Below are 25779 nucleotides of genomic sequence, written 5' to 3'. Positions count from 1 at the left end.
TACCATGAAGTATAGACAAATCCACAAAAGAAGCCGCTTCTCACTTACATATAAATAGAACGTTGGTGCTCGGTTAGTATAATCATATAAAAAAGTTCCCAGGATAACCACCAGAGCGATTAGACCCAGATAAACCAGCACACAGCTTGAATGCAAAGAAGTGTTTTACTTATTCAGCAAAAAAATGTAGGTTTTTCTTAAAAAAGAAGGCAGCAAGCATATTGCACACATGGTGATAGCAGCATGTAAATAAATCAATGAGTACTTAACATTCCGACAGCTGTTTCGACTATCTTCTTCATGGGAATGAATAAAGTGACATAGTGCTGCACACTGCCAACCGCAGTGTCAGTTTCCAAAGTGACATGTGCCTAATGTGCTTAGCCAGCAAGTGCATTTTATAGTATGTGGTGTACTTACCTGTGAGCTATCACACCTGTACCCAGTCACACGTGGAAGCAAACTACGTCACTCCCAAGCAACACGGCATGCCGTGAACCGGATGTGACGTCCAGGGGAGGTTTTAGTCCGCTGCACATCATGTATGTCCACACGATGGAGCCGGACATTGGCCTCCCCGGACGGAGAAAACTGTCTCCGTGGCTGCGTCCGCGTGTTGTAGATCACCCCCGTGCTCCGCGTCACATTCAACGCGTCACCCGTGGCAACCCGCAGGAGGCGCTTCAATCAGTCCGGACGGGCGAGCACATCCGGAACTGAAAAGGCACCGTACCTGTTTCCGGGGACAGGAGAGAGGCGCACAGGCACCCATCAACAAGATGTGATCTAAAAATTCATGATAATATTATATATATATATATATATATATATATATATATATATATATATATATATATATATAGGGAGGTAGGCAGTTTGGTGAGGAAATAATAGGATTTTAATTACCTACCGGTAAATAATTTTCTCATAGTCCATAAGGGATATTGGGGAGACTTAGGCCCTCATTCTGAGTTGTTCGCTCGTTATTTTTTTCGCTACGGAGCAATTAGTCGCAAACTGCGCATGCACAATGATCGCAGTGCGCCTGCGCCAAGTAAATTAGCACAAAAGTTTGGTATTTTACTCGCGGCCTAACGAGGATTTTTCATCGTTCTGGTGATCGGAGTGTGATTGACAGGAAGTGGGTGTTTCTGGGCAGAAACTGCCCGTTTTCTGGGAGTGTGCGAAAAAACGCTGGCGTTTCTGGGAAAAACGCGGGAGTGTCTGAAGAAACGGGGGAGTGTCTGGGCGAACGCTGGGTGTGTTTGTGACGTCAAACCAGGAACGAAACGGCCTGAACTGATCGCAGTGTAGGAGTAAGTCTCAGAAACTGCTAAGAATTTTCTATTCGCAATTCTGCTAATCTTTCGTTCGCAATTCTGCTAAGCTAAGATTCACTCCCAGAGGGCGGCGGCTTAGCATGTGCAATGCTGCTAAAAGCAGCTAGCGAGCGAACAACTCGGAATGAGGGCCTTAGTACGATGGGTATAGACGGGGTCCAAAGGAGCCAGTGCACTTTAAATGTCTTCACTAGGTGTGCTGGCTCCTCCCCTCTATGCCCCCTCCCACATGCAGTTATAGGTAAAACAGTGCCCGAAGGAGAATGGACATATACTTGAGAGAAGGAACATAACAACAATGAGTGGTGAGATTTAAACACCGGCACACCATAACATAAAACAACCAGCAACGGCTGGTAACCAAACAGCAAATGCTGAACAGGTAACTACTGTGGCAGCCCAGTGCGGATGCCGACACAGGTGTTTGCAGGACAGGGCAACAATGCGGGGGCCCTGGGCTAAGGTGACCTGGGTTTGGGGCTGGACCAAGAGGAGGGTGTTGGGACACAGCAGGTTGTCTCTTTAATGTTATGTCAAAGATTATCTGGCAGTTGGAAATGATATTATTGTATAGCTGCTGATACACAGAAATACCCGGCAATTTCATACATGAGATCCCATCCATGCAGGTCCGGACCAGGTATTGGAGCAAGCGCTCCCAGCAATCAGGCACACCTGTGCCACACTTTTATAAAGCTCGTTAGGGCAAGGGCTCAGGGCTCCTGCTGCCAACAAGTGTCCAGGCGATAGAGGGCGGGCCAGCCGGTTAGAGACAGGGAGCCTGAGAATGTGGATATGCTGTTTGTGAACCGGTGCCTAATTGAGTTACCCCTTGAACATGCTGTGAAAAGTCTGTTTACTGTGCTGTGTCAGCGTCGTGTCTAGTGGAAAGTCGCTTGTTACACTATACAAAAGACAACCTGCAGAAAAGTCAATGCACTTAGGCGGGCGCCCAATATCCCTTGTGGATTACAAGAAAAGGATTTACCAGTATGTAATTAAAATCCTATTTTCTCTAGCATCTGTAAAGGATGTTGGGGACGTCCCAAAGCTTCCAGAACGGGCGGGAACGTGCGGAGACTGCTGCAGCACTGTCTGCCCAAACCGGGTATCAAACTTGTAGAACTTAACAAAAGTGTTCATCCCCGACCAGGTAGCAGCTCGGCATAGTTGCAAGGCCGAGAGTCCATGGGCAGCCGCCCAGGAGGAGCCCACCGATCTTGTAGAGTGGGTCTTTAGAGACTTAGGAAGAGGCAAGGCTGTCGACACATAGGCCTGTTGGATAGTCAGCCGAAGCCAACGAACAATGGACTGCTTTGAAGCAGGACAACCCTTTTTCTGCGCAACAAATGAACAAGGAATCCGTCTTTCTGACGCAAGCTGTGCTCTTGACATAGATCTTCAAGGCTTGCACAGCATCCAATGCCTCCGGAGGAGTAGAAATGCCAGAACTTGACGGAACCACAATAGGTTGATGCAGGTGGAATGCAGAGACAACCTTCGGCAGGAACTGCTGCCTAATCCTGAGCTCCGCTCTGTCCTCATAGAAGACCAAGTAAGGGCTTCTACACGATAAGGCCCCCAATTCCGAGACATGCCTAGCAGAAGCCATCACAGTCTTCCACGTGAGGTACTTATCTTCTACCGTCGTCAGAGGTTCAAACCAGGAGGACTGTAGAAATTCCAACACTACATTCAAATCTCGGGGTGCCGTGGGCAGCACAAAAGGAGGTTGAATGTGAAGTACTCCTTGCAAGAAAGTCTGAACTTCTGGCAATACTGCCAATTTCTTCTGGAAGAAAATGGAGAGAGCTGAAATCTGGACCTTAATGGAACCCAGACATAAGCCCTTATCCACACCAGCCTGCAGGAAATGGAGGAAACATCCATGTGGAACTCCGCAGGCAGATATGAGCATTCCTCGCACCAAGAGACATATCTACTCCAGAAATGATGATAGTGTTTTGACGTCACAGGTTTCCTGTCCTGAACCATGGTAGCAATGACCTTTTTGGAAAGGCCTTTGTGAGCTAGGATGTTCCGCTCAACCTCTATGCCATCAAACGAAGTCGCCGTTAAGTCCAGGTAGACGAACGATCCTTGTTGAAGAAGATCTCTTCTTAGTGGTAGAGGCCAAGGGTCTCCGACGGACATGTCCAGAAGATCCGCGTACCACGTCCTCTGAGGCCAATCCGGGGCAATCAGAATTGCCTGGACTACTTGATTTCTGATTCGCTATAGTACCCTTGGGAGCAACGGAATTGGAGGAAACAGGTAGACCAGCCGGTAAAGCCAAGACGACGTCAGTGCATCCACTGCCCTCAATGAAGCTTCTTGTTGAGTCGAAAAGCCATCATGTCTAGTTGTGTGCAGCCCCACCGGTTGATGATCTGCTGAAACACCTGATGGTGGAGCCCCCACTCTCCCGCGTGGAGATCGTGACGACTCAGGAAGTTCGCTTTCCAGTTGTCCAATCCCGGAATGAAGATTGCTGACATTGCTCATGCATTTCTTTCTGCCCAGAGGAGTAACTTTAACACCTCTCGCATGCAGGCCCTGCTTTTTGTCCCTCCTTGCCAACTGATGTACGCCACTGCTGTGGCGTTGTCTGACTGTACTTGGACCACGTGATCCCTGAGTAGAGGAGAGGCCTGAAGTAGAGCATTGTAGATCGCCCGAAGTTCCAGAATGTTGATCGGAAGGATGGCTTCGTGGGCTGACCACCTGCCCTGGAACTAAGCCCCTTGGGTGACAGCTCCCCATTCTCTCAGACTCGCATCTGTCGTGAGGAAGATCCAATCCTGAATCCCAAAACTCTGGCCTTCCAGGAGAATGGAAGACTGCAGCCACCACAGGAGGGAAATCCTGGCCTGAGGTGACAGCCGTATCATCCGGTGCATCTGAAGATGTGATCGGGACCACTTACTCAGGAGATCCAATTGAAATGATCTGGCATGGAACCTCCCATATTGGATTGCCTTGTATGAGGCAACCATCTTCCCCAACAACCTGATGCAAAGATGGATGGATATTCGAGCAGGTCGGAGAGCACCATGCAGACCATCTCCTGAAGTGTTCTCGCCTTGTCCTCTGGGAGGAACACCTTCTGGGCCACAGTATCCAGTAACATCCCCAGGAACAGGAGCCGCTGAGTTGGCTCCAGGTGGGACTTCTGTAAATTAAGAATCCACCTATGGTGTGACAGAAGTTGGATAATGCGGTTGATATGGTGCAATAAAAGCTCCCTGGATCTTGCTTTTATCAGGAGATCATCCAGGTAAGGGACAACATTGACCCCCTGGACCTGGACCATCATCGCCGTCATTACCTTTGTGAACACCCTCGGAGCTGTGGACAGGCCGAAGGATAGTGCCTGGAACTGGCAGTGATCGTCCAGTAGGGCAAACCTCAGATAAGCCTGATGAGGTGGCCAAATCGGAATATGGAGATAGGCGTCCTTGATATCCAGGGAGACCATGAATTCTTGTTCTTCCAGGCCCGCAATTACTGCTCTCAAGATTCCCATTTTAAACTTGAAAACCTTTATGTAAGAGGTCAAGGACTTTAGTTTCAAAATGGGCTTTACCGAACCGTCCGGCTTCGGTATCACAAACAGGTTGGAGTAATAACCCTTTCCACGTTCGTTGTTGTATTGGTACTGGAACAATGAAGTGGGACTGGACCAACTTTTGGATGGCCTGCGGGGCCCCTGAGGGGAGAAACGTGGATTTCCCCGCAGTAACCTTAGAAATCCATGTATCCAACTCAACCCCAAAGAGCCATTCCCCAGAAAAGGGGAGAGATTCCACACTGCGTTTGGACTCTGCGTCCGCTATCCATTGATGCAACCACAAGGCCCTGCGTGCCGATACTGCCATGGCAGAGGTCCCAGCATTAGTATTGCCCATCGCCTTGAGCGAGTCACACAGGACGCACGCAGTGTCCTGAATGTGCTTTAGGAGAGTCACCGTAGTGACCAGAGGCATATCCCCGGAGAGGCCCTCCTGAATTTGAGTAGCCCACATATGAATCGCATGGGTCATCCAGAAACCCGCTATGACCGGCCTTTGCAATACACCTGCTGCCATGTAAATAGATTTTAGTGTAGGCTCTATTTTCAGGTACCCAGGATCCTTTATGGTAAAGGAGCCCGGGGCAGGCAGCACCGCCTTTTCAGACAGTCGAGAGACTGATACGTCAACCCCCGGGGTTCTTCCCAGAATTTCCTACCTTCAGGAGCAAATGGGAAAGTGTACAAAAATCTTTTTGACACTTGGTATTTTTTCTCTGGATTTTTCCATGCTAACTTAAACTGGTCATCTAACTCTGCAGAATCAGGGAAAGTGACATTAGGCTTGGTCTGTGTAAAGAAAAACGACTGCTGTGACGCAGCGTCCTCTAGAGGGAGTTTTAACACGTCCCGTATAGCCAGAATGAGGGGTTCAATACCCTGAGCAGAAGTGGAATCCCCACTAACGGGATCCAAGTCCTCCCCATCCTCCTGTACATCTTCATCTGAATCACAGAGTAGAGCAGGTAAACCACACTTTTGTGGTCCTGAGTTAAGAGAGAGGGGGCTGTGTAACATCTGCCCTGGCAGCTAGGTCTGCAACAGCCTGTTGTAGTAGCTGAGTTTTTTGAGCATTAGCAGTGAGTTGTGATGACATATCAGATATCATTTTTTTTAAGGGAACCTAGCCAGGAAGGCTCTTGACCCCCTCCCCCAGCCCCCTCACTGAGTTGTGAAGATTGGCTGCATTGTTCACATGAAACAGAATCAGATGATAAGGGAGAGAATTTGGTGTGGCATACACTGCATAGTTTGTGTTTACCCATATTCACAGTAAAGCACAATCACACACACAGACAAGTAATAACTAGCAAGCCTACCCCTTACTGTATGTGAGAGGGAGATTGAGAGAGGAGACCAGCACACCCCAGCTACACAGCCCCAGTGAGGCTGTAAGCTGTTATATGACAGTGAAACACCTATGATTACTGTCTTATATAGGACACAGACTGTGTACAATAGCGGCTCTCCCCCTTTGCTACACCCTTTTCTGAGTGTCAGGAGGAGCTGTGTGTGCCTGCTGCTGAAAGCAGAGGAAGGCGCCAAAATACCGCTGGTCCCACTCTGAGGTAGCTCCGCCCTCCCCAATAGCGTCGGAGCTACAGTGTTTTTTATATTGACAATGTCTCCCAATTAAGCCACCGCTAGCCAGAGTACACAGGGGGCTATAGCGGGTCCCCCCAGGTGGGTCCTGTATGCCTCCCCTGTGTGTCAGCCGCACTCTGAACTGGGGGACCCTCCTAGCGGGGCCCCCGGTTTGTACTCACCACTGTCATCACCTTCAGGCTATTCTTAGGGGTGTGCGGCGTGCTGCGGTTGTGACAGCTAAGGTGCAGTGCCTCGCTGTACAAACAACCTCTCAGGATGGTGGTCCTGCAGCGGGGAAGCGGCTCTGACACCTTGCAAGGCCGTTGACCGTCCCCCTCCCCCCCAATGCCCATGGTGCAGGTATGCTGTTGCCCAAACAGCATACCGAAAATAATAAAAGTTTAAAAGAAACTGAAGAAAACTCTCTGAAGTTGTAGAGATGTGCATCCCCTCCTGTGGGAGGGGGCATAGTGGGGAGGAGCCAGCACACCCAGTGAAGAAATTTAAAGCGCACCGGCTCCTTTGGACCCCATCTATACCCATCGTACTAAGTCTCCTCAATATCCCTTATGAATGCTAGAGAAATAATATTAGAACAAAAAAAAACACACAACTCTGAAAGATTTGGCGGCACCATCTTTTAGGGGACAAATGGAGCTCTAGGCACCAATTTTTTATGTATTACCAGGAGGCAATGCTGTACACCTAGGGGCTGCTGCAGCCGGGCACACTCCTGAGGCTGCAGCAGCTATAAAGGGCTCCACGCTGGGGTCCGAGGCTTCAAGGCTGCGGGAAGCGCCACAGCCCCATATCACATTTCCGGCAGCTGTGGCAATGTGCAAGGAGCATATCACCGGTTGTGAGTAGCGGAGCCGGCACACAAGTGCTAAACGGGCTGCACGCAGACAAGACAAAGGAACAGCTCAGCATCCCAGCCAGCTAAATGTTTTCATAGAGCTCCAAAGAGGTCCCACTTGGTGGGCAGGGAAACCCTGTCAGGGGATCTTGTCTGGCCATCTCTTGGGTGCAGGCTAGAGGTAGCAGGCTTGGTCCCCTGGCAGATTCCTGGAAGCCGTTTTTGGAGGGAACCTTCCTCCACCCCAGACAACCTGGGCTGGGACTAACCCAGCAGGTGGGCTAAGGCCTATAGGAGTAACTACTCCCCACAGTCCATTGGGGACAATGTTAGATGTGCATGTGCCCAATACATGCATGACTCGTGCACTTAAATTGATTAAAAAAGATCAGTGCGGAACTACTCCCTGTGGTATTGTGTGTTGGAGTAAGATAAAAGGACGGCTGAGAGCTCTGTGAAACATCTTTTGTACGCTGTATCCCCCTGGCAACAGGGCAGGGTATTTCTAAGACTTATTTCGAACAAATAAACATCATTGCTTTAAAGACGACTGCCTTCATCTTGCAACCAATAGGAATGTGACAAACGCAGTCCCGTTCTCCACCTGTCCTAGGGTAAGCCCAGCGTCTCCAAGCTCCGCCCTCTGCCAAGCTACCAGGTCAGTGAGCAGTGGAGGTCACCCGACGCCATAAGGAAGAGTGGCAGAAGCGCGTCGATACATACACAGCAGCAAGCGGTACATGTGCTGGTTGTAGGAGCATGAGCAGCACGTGGTTCCTGGTGCCACATAGTAGGAGCCTGGTAGTGGCAGCGACATACCCGCCTACTGTGTAGTAGGTGGAGTCAGTAACAGGCGGTTACTGACGGTAAGAGGGCCCGTGAGACCCAAACCCAATCGGTGATCGCTGGGCGTGGGCAGCGAGGGCCAGTCTCCGATCACACTAGCATTTATACCCTCGTATAGAGAGGGGAGTGTGGGTAATGGGACAGATGTCCCATAGTGAATGGGGCAACAGGAAACCTGTACAGCAGGCCCCAGGATGGGCAAATGCTAGCCACAGTAAGGACAGCTCTCTGGGACATCTACACACCAGGGTACGTTTACCTGATAGTCGGGTGACTGATGTAAAAACAGAGATTGGGCCGTAGATGTATCATACCCTAATATTAGTAAGGCCTAATCCCACAATGAATACTAGGAAATCGGTCATTACGCTAGGGCATGAATACAATGGCGGCTGAATATTGGAAGGAGGATTGCCTAAACGTGTATTACATTGGTTACATGTTGAGGGGGGAGGGGCTGCCAGTGTCAGGTCACAGGTTACACGGTACGTCCGTGGCCAACATCACTTTGGTATAAAAGGGAAAACTATTCATCAGTGCAGATTAACAAGTAATTTGGAAGCAAAAAAAAAAAAAAACCATCAACATAATCAGGTCACACGTTGGGTCAAACAAAACAGAACAGCACATTGCATACTATCTGATCAGGGAAACATACATAGAGAAAGGTATATCTTATGTTTATCCTCTTTATTATGTTACTACAACGCATGTCTGGTCACAGGAGAACCCTCTACATGAGCAGTAATAGCAACACTGACACCCGCAGGTTATAGAGGAAATGACACCCATGTTCCTGGAGATGCCCCTTATTGTATCACTAGGAATGAGGAACATCACTGCTTCCTAGTGGGATCATGAGCTACACTAATGTCTGCTGATCCAGAATACAAAATGGTGTCCTGTCCTGGTGATGTCACTAATTCCTGGTGAGCTGATAGGCTGCATTGTCATGGTTACTGCATCTGGCCACAAAATGGCTGCCACCACTATGTGAGGGCAGCAGACATATATAAAGAAGAGAAGAATTGTAACATAATAACGTATTTTATTTTCACTCACTAGCTACAACGTTTCATTATATTTATTGTTCCACAACAGACTGAGCGCAAATGTTGTGTGTGACATCACCCGTCCTCTTTTGCGCATATGTTCCAGTTTTGACCAGTTAGGACTTGGCTTTTCCAGCTCCTCTGAAAGGGTGGAAATCGGTCCTCATGTTACACATCAGATGTGTGCGCACTTTGTACCATCAAGTTGTTCTTTTCTAGGAGGAAGTTGAACTGAAGGAATCCCTACATTCATACACACAAACGTCACAGATGTTTTCACTGTATTCACTGTGTGCTTTTTTAGATGGATCCGTAACTGAACATGTGCAAGACTGTGGACCCCATAAAACGTAGCCCTGCACCTTATAATGTATTTGGTGGAATAGACGTTCCCTTTTCATTTTCCAGCTCATAAACTAGCTTGGCTGTATGTGACGGGCAGATTATTCACCTAGGCCGGTGCGAAAGTCTCTGATGTCGCCCAAGATTTGAGCTGTCCGAAAAGCAGCGGCCGCACTGGGAACACACAAACGGCCTCTCCCCGGTGTGAGTGCGCTGATGCTTGACAAGGTCGCCTTTCTGGGCAAAGCACTTGGCGCATTCCTGGCAGAAATACGGTTTCACCCCGGAGTGAGTGCGCTGATGCCTGACAAGGTTGCATCTCTGGACAAAGCACTTGCTGCATTCGGTGCACCGATAAGGTTTCTCCCCGGTGTGAGTCCGCTGGTGGGTAGTAAGGGCATACTTTTTGGCAAAGCATCTACCGCACTCCGGGCATGAAAATGGCCTCTCTCCGGTGGGAGTCCTCTCATGTGACAGGAGACGTGGTCGCTGATGAAAGGATTTCCCACTGAAGCAATGGAACAGTTTGACCTCGGTGTGACATCGCTGGTGGGCGGTAAGAGCCAATCTGGAGCTGAAACGCACCCCGCAGACCGGGCACCTGTACAGATTACTGGTGCTATGTGTTTGCTGATGGGTGACGAGGGCTGAATGGTTACGGAAACATTGCTGACAGTCCGAGCACTGATGTATCTTCTCAGGATAGTGTGAGGAGGCGTGCGGACCTGTTGGGGACAGAAGTACTAAGATAAACCCTCTATATATCAGCGGATGGGTCACGTCATCATATGTGATAAAATAAGATTTTACTCACCGGTAAATCTATTTCTCGTAGTCCGTAGTGGATGCTGGGGACTCCGTAAGGACCATGGGGAATAGACGGGCTCCACAGGAGACTGGGCACTCTAAGAAAGAATTAGTACTACTGGTGTGCACTGGCTCCTCCCTCTATGCCCCTCCTCCAGACCTCAGTTAAGGAAACTGTACCCGGAAGAGCTGACATTACAAGGAAAGGATTTTGGAATCCAGGGTAAGACTCATACCAGCCACACCAATCACACCGTACAACTTGTGATAACCATACCCAGTTAACAGTATGAACAACAACAGAGCATCAACAACGGATGCCAACATAACATAACCCTTTATTTAAGCAATAACTATATACACGTATTGCAGAAAATCCGCACTTGGGACGGGCGCCCAGCATCCACTACGGACTACGAGAAATAGATTTACCGGTGAGTAAAATCTTATTTTCTCTAACGTCCTAGTGGATGCTGGGGACTCCGTAAGGACCATGGGGATTATACCAAAGCTCCCAAACGGGCGGGAGAGTGCGGATGACTCTGCAGCACCGAATGGGCAAACACAAGGTCCTCCTCAGCCAGGGTATCAAACTTGTAGAATTTTGCAAAGGTGTTTGAACCCGACCAAGTAGCAGCTCGGCAAAGCTGTAATGCCGAGACCCCTCGGGCAACCGCCCAAGAAGAGCCCACTTTCCTTGTGGAATGGGCTTTTACTGATTTTGGATGCGGCAAGCCAGCCGCAGAATGAGCCTGCTGAATCGTGTTACAGATCCAGCGAGCAATAGTTTGCTTTGAAGCAGGAGCACCCAGCTTGTTGGATGCATACAGGATAAACAGCGAGTCAGTTTTCCTGACTCCAGCCGTTCTGGCTACATAAATCTTCAAAGCCCTGACTACATCAAGCAACTTGGAATCCTCCAAGTCACGAGTAGCCGCAGGCACCACAATAGGTTGGTTCAAATGAAAGGATGACACCACCTTCGGCAGAAATTGCGGACGAGTCCGTAATTCTGCCCTGTCTATATGGAAAACCAGATAGGGGCTTTTACATGACAAAGCCGCCAATTCTGACACACGCCTAGCCGAAGCTAAGGCCAATAGCATGACCACTTTCCACGTGAGATACTTTAGCTCCACGGTCTTAAGTGGCTCAAACCAGTGGGATTTCAGGAAACCCAACACCATGTTGAGATCCCAAGGTGCCACTGGTGGCACAAAAGGGGGCTGAATATGCAGCACTCCCTTAACAAACGTCTGAACCTCAGGAAGAGAAGCCAGTTCTTTTTGAAAGAAAATGGATAGGGCTGAAATCTGGACCCTTATGGACCCCAATTTTAAGCCCATAGTCACTCCTGACTGTAGGAAGTGCAGGAACCGGCCCAGCTGGAATTCCTCTGTAGGGGCCTTCCTGGCCTCACACCAAGCAACATATTTTCGCCATATACGGTGATAGTGCTTAGCTGTCACGTCCTTCCTAGCCTTTATTAGCGTAGGAATAACTTCATCCGGAATGCCTTTTTCCGCTAGGATCCGGCGTTCAACCGCCATGCCGTCAATCGCAGCCGCGGTAAGTCTTGGAACAGACAGGGCCCCTGTTGCAACAGGTCCTGTCTGAGAGGCAGAGGCCATGGGTCCTCTGTGAGCATTTCTTGCAGTTCCGGGTACCAAGTCCTTCTTGGCCAATCCGGAACAATGAGTATTGTTCTCACTCCTCTTTTTCTTACGATTCTCAGCACCTTGGGTATGAGAGGAAGAGGAGGAAACACATAGACCGACTGGAACACCCACGGTGTTACTAGTGCGTCCACAGCTATCGCCTGAGGGTCCCTTGACCTGGCGCAATACCTTTTTAGCTTTTTGTTGAGGCGGGACGCCATCATGTCCACCTGTGGCAGTTCCCATCGATTTGCAATCTGCGTGTAGACTTCTTGATGAAGTCCCCACTCTCCCGGGTGGAGGTCGTGCCTGCTGAGGAAGTCTGCTTCCCAGTTGTCCACTCCCAGAATGAACACTGCTGACAGTGCTTGCACGTGATTCTCCGCCCAACGAAGAATCCTGGTGGCTTCCGCCATCGCCACCCTGCTTCTTGTGCCGCCCTGGCGGTTTACATGAGCCACCGCGGTGATGTTGTCTGACTTAATCAGCACCGGTTGGTTGCGAAGCAGAGGCTCCGCTTGACTCAGGGCGTTGTATAGGGCCCTTAGTTCCAGGATATTGATGTGCAGACAAGCCTCCTGACTTGACCACAGCCCTTGGAAGTTTCTTCCCTGAGTGACTGCCCCCATCCTCGGAGGCTTGCATCCGTGGTCACCAGGACACAGTCCTGTATGCCGAACCTGCGGCCCTCGAGAAGGTGAGCACTCTGCAGCCACCACAGAAGAGACACCCCGGCCCTGGGGGATAGGGTGATCAGCCGATGCATCTGAAGATGCGATCCGGACCACTTGTCCAACAGATCCCACTGAAAGATCCTCGCATGGAACCTGCCGAAGGGAATGGCTTTGTATGACGCCACCATCTTTCCCAGGACTCGCGTGCTGTGATGTACCGACACCTGTTTTGGTTTTAGGAGGTCTCTGACCAGAGTCACGATCTCCTGAGCCTTCTCCGCCGGGAGAAACACCTTCTTCTGGTCTGTGTCCAGAATCATGCCCAGGAAAGGCAGACGCGTCGTAGGAATCAGCTGCGACTTTTGAATATTCAGAATCCAGCCGTGCTGTTGCAACACTTCCTGAGAGTGTGCTACGCTGATCAGCAACTGCTCTCTGGACCTCGCCTTTATGAGGAGATCGTCCAAGTATGGGATAATTGTAACTCCTTGCTTTCGAAGGAGCACCATCATTTCCGCCATTACCTTGGTAAATATTCTCGGTGCCGTGGACAGACCAAACGGCAACGTCTGGAATTGGTAATGACAGTCCTGTACCACAAATCTGAGGTACTCCTGATGAGATGGATAAATGGGGACATGCAAGTAAGCATCCTTGATGTCCAGAGACACCATAAAATCCCCCTCTTCCAGGCTTGCAATGATCGCTCTTAGCGATTCCATTTTGAACTTGAATCTTTTCAGATAAATGTTCAGGGACTTTAAATTCAATATGGGTCTAACCAAACCGTCCGGTTTCGGTACCACAGACATTGTGGAATAGTAACCCTTTCCCTGTTGAAGGAGGGGAACCTTTACCACCACCTGCTGGAGATATAACTTGTGAATTGCCGCTAACACTACCTCCCTTTCCATGGGGGAAGCTGGCAGGGCCGATTTGAGGTAACGGTGAGGGGGCATCACTTCGAATTCCAGCTTGTATCCCTGAGACACAATCTGTATAGCCCAGGGATCCACCTGTGAGCGAACCCACTGGTGGCTGAAATTTCGGAGACACGCCCCCACCGCTCCCGGCTCCACCTGTGGAGCCCCAGCGTCATGCGGTGGATTTAGTAGAAGCCGGGGAGGACTTCTGTTCCTGGGAACTAGCTGTATGGTGCAGCTTCTTTCCTCTACCCCTGCCTCTGGCAAGAAAGGATGCACCTCTGACTTTCTTGCTTTTTTGTGAACGAAAGGACTGCATTTGGTAATACGGTGCTTTCTTAGGCTGTGAGGGAATATATGGCAAAAAATTTGACTTCCCAGCCGTAGCTGTGGAAACTAGGTCCGAGAGACCGTCCCCAAACAATTCCTCACCCTTATAAGGTAAAACCTCCATGTGTTTTTTAGAGTCGGCATCACCTGTCCATTGCCGAGTCCACAGGACCCTTCTGGCAGAAATCGCCATTGCATTTACTCTAGAGCCCAGTAGGCAAATGTCCCTCTGGGCATCCCTCATATATAGGACAGTGTCTTTTATATGCCCCAGGGTTAGTAAAATAGTATCCTTGTCCAAGGTATCCAGTTCCTCAGACAGAGTATCTGTCCATGTTGCTACAGCACTACACATCCAGGCCGACGCAATTGCCGGCCTCAGCAGAGTACCTGAATGTGTATAAACAGACTTCAGGATACCTTCCTGCTTCCTATCCGCAGGATCCTTTAGGAAGGCCGTATCCTGTGACGGCAGGGCCACCTTCTTAGATAAGCGTGTCAGAGCTTTGTCTACACTAGGGGAGGATTCCCAGCGCATCCTGTCCGTTGGCGGGAAAGGGTACGCCATAAGTAACCTTTTGGAAATCAGCACTTTCCTATCAGGAGAATCCCACGCTTTTTCACATAACTCATGTGAAGGGGGAAAAGTCACCTCTTGCTTTTTCTCCCCAAACATATAAACCCTCTTGTCAGGGACAGGGTTTACCCTCTGATATGTGCAATACATCCTTCATTGCTATAATCATGTAGCGGATGGCTTTAGCCATTTTAGGCTGCAATTTTGCATCATCGCCATCGACACTGGAGTCAGAATCCGTGTCGATATCTGTGTCAACAATTTGGGATAGTGGGCGCTTCTGAGACCCTGACGGCCTCTGCGCAGTAGGATCAGGCATGGGCTGAGACCACGACTGTCCCAAGGCTTCAGCTTTATACAACCTTTTATGCAAGGAGTTTACATTATCATTCAACACCTTCCACATATCCATCCAATCAGGTGTCGGCGGGGACACCTCATTCATCTGCACCTGCTCTGCCTCCACATGGCCCTCCTCGTCAAACATGTCGACACAAGCGTACCGACACACCACACACACAGGGGATGCTCTATATGAGGACAGGACCCCCACAAGGCCTTTTGGAGAGACAGAGAGAGAGTATGCCAGCACACACCCCAGCGCTATATGACCCAGGAATCACACAGTAACTTAGTGTTTACCCAGTAGCTGCTGTATATATGATTATTGCGCTAAATTTATGTGCCCCCCCTCTCTTTTTACCCTCTTTCTACCGTGAGTCTGCAGGGGAGAGCCTGGGGAGCTTCCTCTCAGCGGAGCTGTGGAGAGAAAATGGCGCTGGTGAGTGCTGAGGAAGAAGCCCCGCCCCCTCAGCGGCGGGCTTCTGTCCCGCGATTTGGTGGAAAAAAAATGGCGGGGGCTCATGCATATATACAGTGCCCAGCTGTATATATGCTGCTTTTGCCAGGAGGTACTCAATTGCTGCCCAGGGCGCCCCCCCCCTGCGCCCTGCACCCTACAGTGACCGGAGTGTGTGGGTTAGTGTGGGCGCAATGGCGCACAGCTGCAGTGCTGTGCGCTACCTCATGTGAAGATAGGAGTCTTCTGCCGCCGATTTTGACGTCTTCTTGCTTCATCCGCCGGCTTCTGTCTTCTGGCTCTGCGAGGGGGACGGCGGCGCGGCTCCGGGAACGGACGACCAAGGTTAAGATCATGTGTTCGAACCCTCTGGAGCTAATGGTGTCCAGTAGCCTAAGAAGCGCAACCTAGCCGCAGTTAGTAGGTTTGCTTCTCTCCCCTCAGTCCCTCGTAGCAGAGAGTCTGTTGCCAGCAGATCTCTCTGAAAATAAAAAACCTAACTAAAATACTTTCTTATTAGCAAGCTCAGGAGAGCTCACTAAAATGCACCCAGCTCTGTCCGGGCACAGATTCTAACGGAGGTCTGGAGGAGGGGCATAGAGGGAGGAGCCAGTGCACACCAGTAGTACTAATTCTTTCTTAGAGTGCCCAGTCTCCTGCGGAGCCCGTCTATTCCCCATGGTCCTTACGGAGTCCCCAGCATCCACTAGGACGTTAGAGAAATTATACATACTTATATATATATATATGTAGGATTCGGCCATTGGCTTTTATAAAATATCATGTGGAGTGGTTTGTATTCATTGTCAGTCCCACGGGGTGTAGTATGTGTTGCCGGCGGTCAGGCTCCCGCCGGCCAGCATACCAGCGCCGGCATACCGACAGCTGGGCGAGCGCAAATGAGACCCTTGTGGGCTCGCTGCCCTTGCCACGCAGCGGGCACGGTCTCCCTCCAGGGGAACCGTGGACCCCCAAGAGGGAGAAAAGATGTCGGTATGCCGGCGGTCGGGATTCCGGCGCCGGTATGGTGGTCGCCGGGAGCCCAGCCGCCGGCAACCTGAAGACCACCCGTCCCACGTAGCAATGGAGTCTAGTTTAGGAAGTATTACAGACATAAAAGGTGTGTGGTAAAGACATTGTTGTTTTCCTCCGTCTACAGGATGAATGCAGCCATCTTTCTTTTTTCACACGACTAGAATGTTGCTAAATCTGTCTCCTCCCCTTATTAAAGGGAAAACCACTGAGAAGGCGGCGTCAGGGCGGTATTGGTAACGTTTAGTATAAAATAGAAATATTTCTGGAACCGAAGAGATGCCAGACCGATTTTCATGTTCACTTCACATTTTTATATGTATCCTTTTCAGGGAAAACCAGATATACACCCAGTTCTATATTACACTACCACCTGCCTGGTGTTTGGTTTGCACCAGGCAGGAGTGGAACCCATTCCTCCTCCTGCCCTATTTTAGTGATTACCAGCCCCACCAGTCATAGCATTTGGCTGTGAATCAGGGTGATGGCGGTAGGGTGACCAGAGCTGGATTGTGGTGAGCTGTGTGATGCTTAGAGGCACAGAAGAAATGTGTCCTGTCCGCAGCTCACTGACTCGGGGTTATACAGATTCACCTGGAAACAGGGCAATCAAATCCTACGTAACGCTTGGTCACAGGTGAGAGGTATTATATACGAGGAGGGAGTCAGGACGAGGGCCAGTCATTGAACAACACTACTCTGAAAGACTGGGTGATGCAAAGTAAATCTACTGCATTGACGCGTCTAAAATCGGGGGAAAGGATGACTTGTGACTCCTCATTCATCAATGCTGGAATATAGATAGTCCGCCCCCTAATACTGTGTCAAAGAGTTTAGCTAACCCATAGTCCGCCCACACAGAGAGAACACAATAACCTTGCAGAGAAACAAACAGGCTTATTCTCCCTAAGCACAGCCTGTACATTATATACAGTGAGCACTATCAGAGGGACCTTCATCAGGAAAAGCATTACTCACTATAGCAATGCATGCTCCGACTGTCTCCTCCTGCTGTGTCATCTCCTGGTCGCAGGGTACGGCACCACTGCTGGTGATATTACAAGCCCCACACAGCCATGCTGAGAAATAACCCGAGCGTGTGTAATGGGACAGGCGTCCTCTGTACTCCATAGTGAGTGGGGTAACAGGAAACCTGTACAGCAAGATGGGCAGATGCCAGCTGGTGACAACTCTCTGGAGCATCTACACATCCGGGTACAATTACCTCATAGTCGGGTGACTGATGTAATAACAGATGGCGCAATAGATGTAGCTGACCCTGAGGTTAATAAGGCCTAATCCCACACTGAAGACTAGGAAATGAGTTATTACGGTAGGGCATGAATACAATGGCGGCTGAATAGAACGATTGCCTCAATGTACAGTTGTGCTCATAAGTTTACATACCTTAGCAGAATTTGTGATTTTCTGGCCATTTGTCAGAGAACATGAATGATAACTCACAAACTTTTCTTTCACTCATGGTTAGTGGTTGGGTGAAGCCATTTATTGTCAAAACAATTGTGTTTACCCTTTTTAAATCATAATGACAACAGAAACTACCCAAATGACCCTGATCAAAAGTTTACATACCCCAGTTCTTAATACCGTGTTATTGCCCCCTTTAACATCAATGACAGCTTGAAGTCTTTTGCGGTAGTTGTGGATGAGGCTCTTTATTGGCAAAAAGCCTCCAGTTCCTGTAAATTCTTAGGCTGTCTTGCATGAACTGCACGTTTGAGATCTCCACAGAGTGGCTCAATGATATTGAGGTCAGGAGACTGAGATGGCCACTCCAGAACATTCACTTTATTCTGCTGTAGAGGTCGACTTGGCCTTGTGTTTTGGATCATTGTCATGTTGGAACGTCCAAGTATGTTCCATGCGCAGCTTCCGGGCTGATGAGTGCAAATTTTCCTCCAGTATTTTCTGATAACATGCTGCATTCATCTTGCCATCAATTTTGACCAAGTTTCCGGTGCCTTTGTAGCTCACACATCCCCAAAACATCAGCGATCCACCTCCGTGTTTCACAGTAGGAATGGTGTACCTACCTTTCATCATAGGCCTTGTTGACTCCTCTCCAAATGTAACGTTTATGGTTGTGACCAAAAAGTTAAATTTTGGTCTCATCACTCCAAATTACTTTGTTCCAGAAGTTTTGAGGCTTGTCTCTGTGCTGTTTGGAGTATTGTAAGCGGGATGCTTTGTGGCATTTGCATAGTAATGGCTTTCTCCTGGCGACTCGACCATGCAGCCCATTTTTTTTCAAATGCCTCCTTATTGTGCATCTTTAAACAGCCACACCACTTTTTTCAGAGAGTCCTGTATTTCAGCTGAAGTTATTTGTGGATTTTTCTTTGCATCCTGGCAGTTGTGGCTGAAATTTTTGTTGGTCTACCTGACCGTGATTTGGTTTCCACAGAATCCCTCATTTTCCACTTCTTAATTAGAATTTGAACACTGCTGATTGGCATTCTCAATTGCTTGGATATCTTTTTATATCCCTTTCCTGTTTTATACAGTTCTTTTACCTTTTCCCGCAGATCCTTTGACAATTCTTTGGCTTTCCCCATGACTCAGAATCCAGACGCGTCAGTGCAGCACTGGATGAAAGATGCAAGGGTCTTTCAGGAGTCCAGAAACTCACTGACCTTTTATACACACACAGATTACAAGCAAACAGATCACAAGTGAGGATGGTTACCTTTAGTAGCCATTCAAACCCGTTTGTGTAAACTTGTGTGCTTGTTATCAGGCCAAAATCTCCAGGGTATGTAAACTTTTGATCGGGGTCATTTGGGTAGTTTCTGTTGTCATTATGATTTAAAAAGAGTAAACACAGTTGTTTGACAATAAATGGCTTCACCCAACCACTAACCATGATTGAAAGAAAAGTTTGTGAGTTAACATTCATATTTTCTGTCAAATGGCCAGAAAATCACAAATTCTGCTAGGGTATGTAAACTTATGAGCACAACTGTATATCACATTGGTTACATGTTGATGGGGGAGGGGCTGCCAGTGCCAGGTCACAGGTTACACGGTACATCCATGGCCAACATAATTTTCGTATAAAAAAAGAAACCTATTCATCAGTGCAGATTAAATAGAAATTCGGAAGCGGAACAAAAAAAAAAAATAATAATAATAATAATCAGGTCACACATTAAATCAAACAAAATAGTATGCAATGTGCTGTTCTATCTGATCAGGGAAACATACATAATGATGGGCATATCTTATGTTTATCCTCTTTATTATGTTACTACAAAGCGTGTCTGGACACAGGATGACCCTCTACATGAGCAGCAATAGCAACACTGACACCTGCAGGTTATAGAGGAAATGACACACACAGGGAAAGCTGAACCCATGTTCCTGGACATGCCCCTTATTGTATCACTAGGAATGGAGGGACATCATTGCTCCCTAGTGAGTTCATGAGCTACACTTATGTCTGCTGATCCAGACAACAAGATGGGTGGCCTGTCCCAGTGATGTCACCAATTCCTAGAGAGCTGATAGGCTGCATTGTCATGGTTACTGCATCTGCCCACAAAATGGCTGCCACCACTGTGTGAGGGCAGCGGACATGTATAAAGAAGAGAAGAATTGTAACCTAATAATGTATTTTATTTTCACTCACTAGCTACAACGTTTCATTACGTTTAATGTTCAACAACAGATTGAGCGCAATGCAGTTGTGTGACATCACCCGTTCTCTTTTACACACGGTACAATTTTGCCAATCAGGACTTGACTTTTCCAGCTCTTCCTCTTCTTTTCTAGGAAGAGGATGAACTGAAGGAATCACTACAGTCATACACACAAACGTCACAGATGTAACGGAGACAGATATGATGTGATGTCACCGTCATACCCAATATAACACGAAACAAGCAGTAATTTAAGTGTTTTCACTGTGCGCATGTTTAGATGAATCTGTAACTGGACATGCGCAGGATGGAGGACCCCAATAAAACGTAGCCCTGCTCCTTATAATGCATTTGGCGGGAAAAGCTGTCCCCTTTTCATTTTCCAGTTTGTAAACAAGCCTCGTTATGTACATGTCCAGCCGATTATTCACCTAAGCCGGTGTGAAACTCTCCGATGTCGACCAAGATTTGAGCGGTCAGAAAAGCAGCGGCCGCACTGGGAACACACAAACGGCCTCTCCCCGGTGTGAGTGCGCTGGTGCCTGATAAGGTCGCCTTTCTGGGCAAAGCTCTTGCTGCATTCTGGGCAGAAAAATGGCCTCTCCCCGGTGTGAGTGCGCTGATGCCTGATAAGGTCTCCTTTCTGGGCAAAGCATTTGGCGCATTCCTGGCAGAAAAACGGTTTCTCCCCGGTGTGAGTGCGCTGATGTTTGACCAGGTTGGCTCTCTGATCAAAGCACTTGTTGCATTCCGTGCACTGGAAAGGTTTCTCCCCGGTGTGAGTCTGTTGGTGCGCGGTAAGGGAAGACCTTTTGGCAAAGCATCTCCCGCAATCCGGGCATGAAAATGGCTTCTCCGCGGTGGGAGCCCTCCCGTGTGACAGGAGACGTGACCTCTGATGGATGGAGTTCCCACTGTAGTAATGAGACAGGCTGTCGTCTGTGTGACATCGCTGGTGGGCGGTAAGAGCCAATCTGGAGCAGAAATGCACTCCGCAGACCGGGCACCTATACAGATTACCGGCGCTATGCGTTTGCTGATGGGTGACGAGGGCTGAATGATTAGGGAAACATTGCTGACAGTCCGAGCACTGATGTATCTTCTCAGGATAGTGTGAGGAGGCGTGCGGACCTGTTGGGGACAGAAGTACTAAAATAAACCCTCTATACGTCAGCGGATGGGTCACGTCATCATGTGTGATAAATTATACATACTTATACATACGTACAACTCAGACATCCAGCTTTATCCAACTTATTAAGCACCATATGGAGTTGGTCCCTCAAATTTAGACCTGTCCTTCCCACACTACAATCGGAATTTGTTTGGTAAAAGTGGATGACACGGTCAGTCTACCTACACTGGAAGAATGGAAGCAGCCATCTCTCATTATTCACTACTAGAGTCCTCTCCCTAGTGTTAGAGCCATTGTTACGCCAATGAGCGATGGAAACGCCAAGAAGGGGATGGAAAGATAGAGAGGGATGACCACGTTACATTATTATCTGGCATCGCAATCTGTCCTGGGGATATCTCCCATCATACACCGCGTCTCAGGACACAATGCACCAGGCAGTGGTGGGGAGAATCTGCTCCTGCCCTGTTCACAGTCCTAGCACTGTGATATGCAATAGCATTTGGGCTGTGACTCCCAGCGACATCGGCGGTATGGCGGCATATGCTGGATTATGGCGAACCGTGTGCTGCTTGGGGGCCTGGAGGAAATGGGAGAGGTTTCTTATGCACAGATCTATCTGACTCCAGGCTACATAGATTGCCCTGGAAATTTGGGGAAACAGAACGTCAGAGAGGGAAGAGGTACTGTGTACGGAGAAGTGAGACAGGGAGGAGTAGCAGTCAGGGAGATATCTACAAATAATAACAGTACTCTGGGGGAACTACTGGGCATGAAGGATGGAGTGAAACTCATCGCCCGTCACTGCTGGAACAGAACAGGAATAGGATACAGCTGGGGATGAAAGGGTCCTCCCTCCTAACTTCTAATCCCTGCATGCAGAGAGTACACATTACCCTTACACCCAATGAGACTGGTGTAATTTCGCTAGGCACGCATTGTATGTAACATACTAGGGGCACGATCAAAGGGACATTATGGTGAAAATAATTTATTACTATATCAACGCATGATCTAAGGGACTCTTTCTGCCATATACCCGTTATATATATCATCATTATCAGACCACAGATTACAGTTTCATTGCTGGTGACATTTAATTTTACATTGACAAAGCAACATGGGTAGATGGAAGCATCTGGGTGACCCGAGGAGGAGCCATGGATGTACCTTACATACATTTTACCATTGACTTGTTCCACGCCAAAAACGTTAGTTGAAAGCTGCACAGAGTTCTAGCACATGGAGTACACTCGGACCTAGAAGTTACTATTGGAGTGCAAGAGGCAGAGACAGCATGGAGGAGAGGGTTGTACCAAATCAATGGTCTTTACCTTCTACAATCCACCATAAATGCCAGGTGAGACGGTTCTCCCTCTTTCGATCTTCCACATCCACTGCAAATCTTTACATTAAGGCCCCATTAACCTCCAGAATCCAATTCAATCTACTAACCCTCACATTCAAAGGGTATGCGATCTTATGATAAAATACACACTTTCCCGCCTTTCCCTGTTGGCTCCACACCTCTATCGGATAACCACCACGAGCCTATTCAGGTCATGCTCCTCAAATATGGGACTCCCTACACCACTTGGCCTGACTTTCCTGCAACCTACAATTTTATGTAGAGAGGGGTTGTGATTCTGCACTGGCTTAAATAATTTAAGTACAATAGATTTAAAGACCAAAAGTAGACAATTTATATCAATGAATACATTTTTACTCAATATGTCCACTTGGCGGTGCACCCCGAGTCAGAAAACTATGAAACAAAAAAAAACAAAAAAACGAGAAAAGAAGACTCTTGTTCGGGCGCACTCTTTTTTATATCAGCCAGAAGTGATAATAGATATAAGGATTAAAATTTAAACTTTTATTAGTTCACATAATAGGAGGTTGGTATCCAACAGCCGCAGAGCTCTAAAAATTAGAGAGTGTGTTCTGATCCATCAGTATATATTGTGATTCCACATAGGAGAGTAGACACAGACAGAACTACTGCCGTCTGCCTTGGATCAGTACAAACCAAGGTTGTATTAATAGGACCTTTGGTGAGTCAATCACTGTAGAAGACGATCCACACACCGGACTCCCAATGCTGCTAGTGCCAATTACAAGAGATTCAATACGTGTGTCAAAACATAGATGTCCACAGTATGTACTTTAGATGTCTCACGCTTATTTACATGCAGGTGCGCGCTATTGTGTATCTTCACTTATTTATCAGTGATTACAGGTGATACCAATCCCCGTAACGATGCTAACATTTCACTGTTCTGTACGCAGGTGTTTTTCTTAGGGTATACAGCAATAACCATTCTGACTGATATAAAGAAAGAGTGCGCCCAAACAAGAGTCTCCTTTTCTCCCCTTTTTTTGGTCTCAACCTTCAATCTTACAAAGCCCACCTCTTCACTACATCCTATCAAAACGCCTGATACTACATACGCTCAGCATACTCTCTCCCAGACAGAGTGACAAGGAGGATGGATGGGTCACAGCAATATTACTTAACTAGCATTTGCATGCGGATTCGCTCGCGTGGATGTCTGTTATTGCTCTAGTGGAACTAATTTTACAACAAAGACAGTAGTGCCATCTAATATTGTGATGTATATTTTATATTGTACACACTGATCACATAATTTGTTAACAATATTTGCAGTTTTTCCTTGAGGGACACACAAAAAAATGCTTGGGGCTACTAACTTGTGTGCAAACCTGGTAAAGCTGCCCATGGGAAAAGCAGCTGGTCCTGAGATCTACGCCTGCAGCCCTGAGCGTTTACCCCTGCAACTTGTTGATTATCATAGCGAAGCACATGCTTACAGGAAACTGCAGGCACTTGAAATGAAAAGGAAAAAGGTGATTTTTGTTACTTACCGTAAAATCTCTTTCTCTGATTCCATCTGGGGGACGCTGCGCCATTACTTGTGGGTTAGAGGTGTGTGGTTGTGGAGTTTGGCACAGAACTATTAAAACCTGACTCCTCCCCCCTCTAACCCCTCCCATCTCCTTCCTGCCTAGCCAGTACCTCAGTTAACGTTTAGCCAAGCCAAAGGAGATAGATCAAAGAAAATTAACTGGTTAAACCAGACAAACATCTGGGAGGGATCGCAGCGTCCCCCAGATGGAATCAGAGAAAGAGATTTTACGGTAAGTAACAAAAATCACCTTTTCTCTTTCATCCATCTGGGGGACGCTGCGCCATTACTTGTGGGATTTCCCAAAGCAAGCTAATAAGAGGAGGGAGACGGGGACGGCATAGCCGTCTTTAATATACGACGCCCAACAGCGGCAGTCTCCAAACCAAAAGTATGAAAACGGTGAAAGTATGTGTGAAAGTATGAATTGACGACCAGGTTGCCGCCCTGCACAGTTGCTCAACAGATGCACCACCGCGAACAGCCCCAAGAGGCTCCAACAGCTCTAGTAGAATGAGCCCTAATTGAGTCAGGAACCGAAACATTAGCAGACACGTAAGCCTGTCTTACGGCCGAAGTTATCCAACGGGCCACAGTATTTTTGGAGGCCGGCCAACCTCGTTTCGGAGCATCAATCAAAACCAGCAAGTTATCCGTACGCCGGAATGACTCGGTGCGAGACAAATAGACACGTAAAGCTCGAACCACATCCAGGAGAGCTAAATGAGAGTCCTCCCCAGGAGAAGATGTCGGAGTAAAGGCCGGAAGGACAATGTCCTGATTTAAATGGAATTTTGAAACAACCTTTGGAAGGAAAGAAGGCTTAGTCCGTAGAACCACCCGGTTCTCATGAAACACTAACAAGGGGGGTCTGCAAGAAAGAGCCGCCAACTCAGATACTCGTCTAGCTGAGGCAATAGCCAACAGAAAAACAACTTTCTGTGTCAGATAACGGAGTTCAACCGATTCTAAGGGTTCAAATGGAGAGGTCTGAAGAGTCGTAAGGACCAAGTTTAAATCCCAGGGAGGAACCGGAGGGACAAAAGGTGGTTGAATCCGAAGTACTCCCTGCAGGAATGTTTGAACCTCTGGAATATTTGCTAGTTTCTTCTGAAAAAGAACCGATAAATCTGAAACCTGACCTTTTAGTGAAGAAAGCTTTAGGCCCTTGTCGAGACCCTCCTGAAGGAAAGAGAGTAGGCGAGGTAGCCTAAACAAATGCGGAGTTAGTCTCCGTTTTTCGCACCCTGCAATGTAAATACGCCATATCCTATGGTAAATGCCAGAGGTCACCGGTTTCCTTGCTCGAATCATCATCTGAACAACCGATCGAGAAAGACCTTTTGCCTTCAAAATCTTGGATTCAAGAGCCAAGCCGTCAAAGCCATCCTATGTAAATCTGGGTGGCGACAAGGTCCTTGAATAAGAAGATCTGGTCGCAGAGGTAGGCGAAAGGAGTCTGACGACCATACTTGCGCAGTAGAGTGTACCACTGTCGACGCGGCCAATCTGGAGCCACTAGAATCACTGCGAGACCCTGTCACCGAATGCGTTGAAGTAGACGCGGGATCAGTGGAATTGGCGGAAACACATATCCCAGTTGAAACTGCCATGGAGCAGTTAGAGCATCGATCAGGAATGCCTGTGGATCCTGAGTCCTTGCG

The 25779-nt window shown here is 48.2% G+C and overlaps 1 protein-coding gene across 10 annotated transcripts in view; it reads right to left on the bottom strand.

The window, feature by feature from the left end:
* Positions 1-25779, bottom strand: part of LOC134981122 (oocyte zinc finger protein XlCOF7.1-like) — a 121043-nt gene that overhangs the window by 46308 nt on the left and 48956 nt on the right. For 5 of the 10 annotated variants that reach the window (XM_063948305.1, XM_063948303.1, XM_063948301.1 and 2 more), the window contains one exon: positions 20010-21184. The exons of the other annotated variants lie outside the window; for them this stretch is intronic. In XM_063948305.1, the coding sequence (XP_063804375.1) occupies positions 20481-21184 (704 nt within the window). In that variant the 3' untranslated portion in view covers positions 20010-20480. Of the gene's footprint in view, positions 1-20009; positions 21185-25779 lie in introns of those variants that run through there. 10 annotated transcript variants of the gene reach the window in all.

The sequence above is a fragment of the Pseudophryne corroboree genome, chromosome 12 (assembly GCF_028390025.1).
Source record: "Pseudophryne corroboree isolate aPseCor3 chromosome 12, aPseCor3.hap2, whole genome shotgun sequence".
Taxonomy (NCBI): domain Eukaryota; kingdom Metazoa; phylum Chordata; class Amphibia; order Anura; family Myobatrachidae; genus Pseudophryne; species Pseudophryne corroboree.
The sequence above is the reverse complement of the archived record's forward strand: the minus strand, read 5'-3'. Positions and strand labels throughout refer to the sequence as shown.